The following is a 7,140-nucleotide window of genomic DNA, read 5'->3' as shown; positions in this document are numbered from 1 at the left end:
TGAAATGCATAAAAAAGAAAATAAATTGATGGGTAAGGTGTGGGCATATGAGTGTTTATTAACTTTAATATAGGTTCCAATTTGCTATAATAAAACATTCACTGTGCAGGGAAGGAGGGAATATTTACCTAACTCTGAGACGTCCATGTGGAACAGGAGGACCACAGTTTGAAAACTCAGGGGTTAGGAGACCAAGCTTCAAGCCTCCCACGATGGAAGTGATGGTCTTTTTCCCATCTTGAGTGCTAGCGAGTTAGACAGGCTGAGTACTAGGATACCTTCTGAATATAATAGATACCGTCTGAATGAAATAGATCTAAGAAACCTTCTAAATACACTATTGATACTGTCTGAGGCATGAGGCTATCAAGATAAACTTAAAAAAACCAATAGGCTGCAAATATGGAGAGATTTCTATACGACTGCAGTGACAGCAAACGTGTCACTGTGGCGGTGTTTCTTGGCTCTGAATGCTCTCTCAATCCCCAGCGCTAGGCCTAGGACATTTCCACCATCTTTGTAGCCCATCCAGGTTGGCTTCCTCTCATTCCACTTCATGAACACTTTGGTACCATCCTTCCCCCATACTGTCGTTCCCGCCTTAGAGAACGCAAATGCTGTTCCCTCCACAGGGAAACCCCTTTCCCATCCCTATACCCCTAGCTGACTTTTGTTCATTCTCAAATCTCACCACCTCCTGATCCACAGACTAGGTCAGGCGCTCCCCCTCTGCCCCAACCAGAGCGCACATCAAATATCTAAATCTCTTGACAATAATAAATGTCTACGTTTGAGACTTGCAGATGACAGCCTGGCTCGCACCCACTGGATGCCAAGCTTCAGAGCCTAGTCTAGTGTTTTACACACAGCCACGCATGTGAGCTCTTACCAGGCCCCCAGCAGTTGCTGAAGAAGACGCCCCTTCTGCCCCATAAGCAACAACCACTCGATAACTCCTTACTGACACCTCTAAGTGCCAGGGACTGTGCCTGAGACACAGGACACAGCAGAAGCTCCTTCCCACCTCTCGAGCTTGGCCTGGTGAGAAATACACCCACAAGGAGGGAGCCACACATCAAATGGCAAGTATGATAAACAGGACCTCTAAGGCACCTAGCAAAATTCTCCACATCATAAAAGGGTGAACACTCCTTACTTTTGCTAAAAAGGCAACTTGGAAACCCACCCACTTATCTGACTCTTCCACAAGCGGCTGCTCATCGTGTAGGAGACAGAGTGAGTGCTAAGGCTCAGAGGACACAAAGATAACCAGGCCAATGTGCAACAGTCTGGTGGGAGTGATACCAGGACCCACCACGCCAGGACCCGTGCCACCCTGGGTGACATGCGCTACGGCAGAGGCACACCTGTGTGTGCCGGTAACTCTAACGCAGCTGCTCTAGGAAACCCCACCTCCAGTCTGGCTGTCCCTGAGGCGGCCACAGCCACCACCCCATCTCGGGGCCACGGCCCCACACGTAATTCTGCCCGGGATTGAGTTTTAAATCTACCAAGGTCCCTGTGTGAGCCGTGAGCCTCACACTCACTTTCCACACGTGAACCAGGGAGAAGGCCCACTGTGCAGGATCGCTTAGAGGATGAAGTGAGAACGTTCCTAAGTAGACCATGCTGGAGTGTTGGTCTCCATCACCATTGAGCCTGACGTGCTCATGCCCCTCTTGCCTGGCTGCTGCCCTCTGAACATGCTGCTTCCTGCTCCTGGAAGGCTTCTCTTTCTAATCACGCTGGTGCTTCCCCGAGTCGCTCATAGAATTCAGTCTCATGGAACTGTGTAAGTCTTGGTGACACAAAATTGTGTAGACATTCAAATGGAAATCAGAGCAGTATCTTCTGCTGTCTAATAGGAAAAGTGCTAAAAACAAGCAAAAAACAACCCAGACAACACTCAAGTTCTCCCCCAAAAGTCAAACATACAACATTGTTATAAATAAGCAAAACCTTTAGGGTTAAAAGTGTGATTTTATTTGGAATGTTACTCATACATAATCTATAGTAAGATATACAAACAGATAAAAATTGTTTAACAGCTCTTTTTTTAATACCACTTTAAATTCAATTTACAACAGCATTGGTAATACTGCAAGATGACAGATACTCTGGGTTATAAAACAAAAATTACTTGCTACTCTGGCTGATACATTCCCACTAGTCTTTAATGGATTAAAATGTATTTCAGTTGCAAATTATTAGAAACCATTCACAACCTAGCCACTTGATGCTCAGAAACATGTTGATGTTCTAAAATTGGCTGAAGTGAAAATATGAACTTTCTATCAGTATCCTTAGTAAAAAAAAAAAAAAAAAAAACATGAGGGGACCAGCCTCACGGCCTGAGCAAAGGATGCAAAGTCCCCGCCTCTGCCGACCAGCTCACGCATCTCCATGGGGTCGAGCACACTCCCACTCCCTTTCCCAAGTCTGTGCCGTGCAGAAGATCTAGAGACATCAATACACAGGGAGAAACAAGGCCAAGGACAATCTGACTGCCTTACGGCACACAGCAGCGATTTGAAAACATGAATTGTGTAGAAATGAAATAAGCTTTGAATGTTTTTCTCCATCGCTTTTAGTAAATACTTTTCAAAATCTTCACTTCTTTCTTTTCATGTAATACCATATTAGAACAGATGTGAATTTAAATTTCAGAATAAATTGGACTTGCTGAAAAAATAATCTAAAAATAATCTAAACTGGATTTTAGTCATTTTCCATTCTTTTAAAGGTTACAGAACACAACAGGGCAAAAGCTTTTTCACTAGTTATAAAATCAAGTTGAAAAGAACTTGTTGGTTAAGCTAGAGGAAGACAACTAATAATTAACAGGCTCATGAATATTTATGAATAAAGTGCCACTAATTTTATTGTAATAAGATATAAATAGAGTAAGTCCTGACATGGATAGTAGCTTTAATGTGTTCTCTCTGTCCTGAGAACAGAAGGGCCATAAAAACAAAGACGCATTACCAGACAGGAGTTCTAGAATTACACAGGTCACTCCTCCCACGAAAGTAGCAATAAGGACAAACTATCATAAGACAAAATAAAGTCCCAAGAATAATGCCAATACAGTAGGCCCTTTTTGAAAAAAAAAAAAAGAGAGAGAAACTAAAGAGAGCAACTTAGAAGTTCACTAATAGCTATCACTTGGATTCAAGAAAATTCTAGTGGCAGCCAGACGGTGATCAGTTCTGAGAGAAACTCAAGACCACGCACCGGTCGGCTGGGATGGCTGAGGAAGCAGGTGACCAGCATAAGCAGCTTTGGGAAGGGGATGCAGACCGTGGGACGTCCCCGTGGCTAAAACGTGGTACACAGGCTTTCGAGGATGACTGCCACAAGCCAGACTGGGGCCCTCTGGAAGATGCCCAGCTGTGACTCGGGCCGGCCGACCCGCTCATGAGAGCTCGCCAACAAGCATCCCCCAGCCACCGTCCTGTTTCCACTGCTTCCACCCAACAGCTGCGCTTCTGGCCCAAGATCCTTCATCGACACTGAATCTGACACCTGCAATCCGCCAAAACACTGCGTAGGTAGGATCCCTCGGCAAGTCGAGGGCCTCGGCACATCTTTGAAGTCACACCTATAATCAAGCCTGGAGCACTTCTTTATTCTAAACATGCAATGGTCCTCTGTCCAGAATTACAAAATGGAAGCGCTCATTCCTGATTTCCCAGGCATCTGCCTTAGCCAGGAAAGTAAGCCCCACTGGTCTCTAGTGTTTCCACATGGGAAGAGGAACAGGGAGGTGGAGGGGACAGCTATAGAGTGAGGGGTGACCAAGCCACCTGTGAGGTGCCTTTACAACCTAATGTGCCAACGAAGGCGGGAGAGGAGAGTGTGCTTCCAGGACAGGGCGTGGGGCCTCCCCAAGCAGCCATGCTTAACAGGCTCAGCACCGGGAAAAGCCCATTGCTGTCAGCGTCTACGCCCAGGGAACCTAAGCTTTTAAAATGCAGGCCAAATGGCGCGAGGTGCCCCAGGACACGCTCTGTTGCACCCCTGCCGGGAGGCAGCAACCAGGAGAGGAAAGGCACAGGCATCCCGCGTAGCCCTGCCCAGCCCAGCACCGCGGCTGCTGGACCTCTGGACGCTGGCATGTGTCCTGGCCAGCCAGTGCCCACAGGGAGGGCTGGCAAGTGCAGTGGGTGCCATCCCCAAGGAACCCGAGGAAAAGGCCTCTGTTCTCCCTTTTCATCACTGCTGGGCTGCTGCACCCCTGACAAAATCACCCCCAAGCACCTGCTGAGCAAACGCCCTCAGGGAGCCCAGCCAGAGGGCCCCTGCAACTCCACACCTGACACGCGTGAAGGGCGCACTCGCTCAGCGCAGCACTCACCTCCACACACACCTCCGGCTGGAATCTGCGAGCAGAAGTGTCTTGCTCGTTACACTTCCCTTGAGAACCACCTTATTCAAAAACACTTTTTTTAAAAAGAAAAAACCAAAATGGGAAAACAGTATCGCCAACGGGTCGGAAGACGTCACTCTGACACAAGGTCGTGACCCCTGCCAAGACCTCACACCAGGCAGCTTCACAAACATACAGCAAGTCTGCGAAGGGAAGATCAAGAAGAGGAGCCCGACCGACTAGACACGCTCACGGCCAGGAGGAAGCGGGTGCTGTGTCCAGAACAACACGGGGGTGGCGGCATTTCCTCGGGTGCAGCACGATTTGCTATGGTTAGTGGCACTTAAGTATTACACAGTAAATACCGAAAAACCCAGAAGTTTTGGATGTGCAGAAGCAATATCACATGATTCATACAAAAGGTGCTATGCTACAGGGTTAGAATACCGCTAGGGGGGTGGCAGCCATGACACCCTCAACACGTGCCCAGTACCCGGCTCCCGCGGGCACCGCACTGTCCGACGGGGCCGCTTAGTCGGACCAGTCGTTCTCGTCAAACTCCGAGTCGTCGTCGGAGTCGCTGTACTCCACTGCGATGCGCCGGGACAGGATGGTGGCCACGTCGTTGCCGACCGGCTCGCGCTTGGCCTCCTGCTCCCGCTGCTCCTGCACCTTCTTCAGCTGGATTCCTGCGGAGACAGCAAGGGGCTTAGACCACACCCTCGGCTCGCTCCAAATTTCACAAAAGCAAACTAAGGCATCTGCTGAACTTTTCTTTCCTGCTGGTGCTAGCAATGAAACGTGTTGGGAATTGGAGAGAAAAGCTTGGGGAATATCAGAAGTTTCACGACCAAGCCTGTGAACTCAAAGTCATACTTTCTATAACAAAGCAATGTCCAAGTATTAAAAAGTTAGCTATGAATTCAGTGCACATGAACACCATTAGGGACCCTTCTAAAGCTGCAGCATCCAACAGGGCAGCCACCAGCTTTTAACCATCAACTGGTCTGTGGCTAGCTGCCCAGAGCACTCAATCATCACAGAGCGCCTCCTGGAGGCGCTGACACCAAAGGCTTGTCCACACTGCTGGCTCTCAGCCAACCCAAGAAGTGACTGCTCCCACAATTACTGTCGAATGGATATAAAGTACAATCTGCTGTCTTGCTTAGTAGCAAAAAAAGAGATCTGATGATTTAGTGTTTATCCATTCGTTTTTTAATCTTTTGTTTTAAAATAATTTCAGATTTATAGACCAGCAATAAGATCAGTTGTATGCTCTGTACCCAGACTCCCCCAACTGCTAGCATCTGGCCACATTTACTTCCCAACCTTTCTCTGTAGTGTATACACACACACACACACACACACACACACACATTTCTGTGGACTATTTGAGGGTAAGTGACATATCATGTCTCTTCACCCCTAAAATACTTCATGCATTATTTCCTTAAAAAAAATCAGATCAGCATGGACACAATATTATTGTCTGCCCAACAAATGTTCTCCTATGCCAAGAAACCTAATCTAACTGCAAATGGAAAAGATTTTCCTCTGGTTCAAGATCCAAAGGGGCTCACCTGTCACTTCAGTTATCATGTCTTGTTAATATCCTTTAATCTGGACAGTTCTTTCGTGTGTGTGTGTTGGGACTTTCTCATTTTGGGAGAATATAGGCAGCTTCCCTAGAATGCCCTTGGACGTAGACTCATCAGATGCATCCTCAGGATTCCATCTGGGTTACATACCCACTCCATGGACAGGGCTTCCAAGTGTTAAAAAAAAAAAAGCTAATCCAAACTGTCCTGCTGTGACACCACACTTGATGTCTATGAGCTATTATACCTACGGAAAGCTGTTTTCCTTGACAAAATAAAAGTGTGTCAATGACATTCAAGTACACAGAGGACCCTGATTTGTGGGCACAAGGCAAAAGGCAGAGGCAGCAGTGTCACAGTGGCCTCTGAAGGACATCACCCATATTGAGCTCCCGGGTTGCAGCTGGCTCCTTCCTCAGTCACTTCCAGAGGAGACAACTGAACCAACCAAGCCTATGTGGTTTCCCATGGCATGGCAGCTCTTGGAATAGTCCCCCATTATATTGATGGCCCTTGGCCAACGTGGGCTGTGACCTGGTAAGGAGTCCATGGTGTGAGGGCCGGGCACCCGCCCCGCTCCACCCGAGATGCTCTGCTTCACATGTCATGGCCTGGGCATCTGTGTGGGTCTTTCATCTGACGGGTTATGCTGCTAAAAAAAAACCACTGGCTTAGCATCTTAAACTAAGAACACAACTTGTCCAGGACACCCCTCGGTTATTTTTTAAAGAACTAAACCACTGCTACGAGCTCACTTTCAGACCTCACCCCTAGAGGAGAAGGGTCGGAAGGATCCGATTCATGACCAGGCCATTTCAGTTGTCTGGCTTCTAGTTTCTAGTTAAGTAGAGGCCTCCTCATTTCTTGACTCATCATATCCTGTGTTTCCCTTAACACTGGCAAAGACGCATCCACAATGACAATATCAAGTGAGAGCCGTGGACTCTACACAGTAATTTCACGAAGGCACCTGAAGAGCTGGCTGGAGCGCGAGGCGTCCCTCCTGGAGAGGCAGGTCGTGCGTCTGGCGCCACTTACCCATCCGAATAGCAGCCAGGAGGTCGCTGCGGGCATCGCTGATCGGCGGCTGCGCAGGCTCCTGCCGCTTCGCCTCCGCCGGGCCATGCATCGGGGAGGATGAGCGAGAAGACCCGGGGCCGGGAGGGCCTGGCG

General features: G+C 48.3%; 1 protein-coding gene across 1 annotated transcript in view; it reads right to left on the bottom strand.

Moving 5' to 3' along the window:
* Positions 1 to 1,960: 1,960 nt before the first annotated feature.
* Positions 1,961 to 7,140, bottom strand: part of WASF3 (WAS protein family member 3) — a 66,565-nt gene continuing 61,385 nt past the window's right edge. Inside the window, exons 10-11 of the mRNA XM_021712927.1 lie at positions 7,006 to 7,140; positions 1,961 to 5,058 (exon numbers count right to left, since the gene is read on the bottom strand). The exon at positions 7,006 to 7,140 is cut by the window's right edge and continues 97 nt beyond it. Of these exons, the coding sequence (XP_021568602.1) occupies positions 4,901 to 5,058; positions 7,006 to 7,140 (293 nt within the window). The 3' untranslated portion in view covers positions 1,961 to 4,900. The remainder of the gene's footprint in view (positions 5,059 to 7,005) is intronic.

Source organism: Carlito syrichta, unplaced genomic scaffold (genome assembly GCF_000164805.1).
Source record: "Carlito syrichta isolate Samal-C Ts95f unplaced genomic scaffold, Tarsius_syrichta-2.0.1 Scaffold303736, whole genome shotgun sequence".
NCBI classification, from domain to species: Eukaryota; Metazoa; Chordata; class Mammalia; order Primates; family Tarsiidae; genus Carlito; species Carlito syrichta.
Note: the sequence above shows the minus strand (reverse complement) of the source record. Positions and strands in the feature narration are given on the sequence as shown.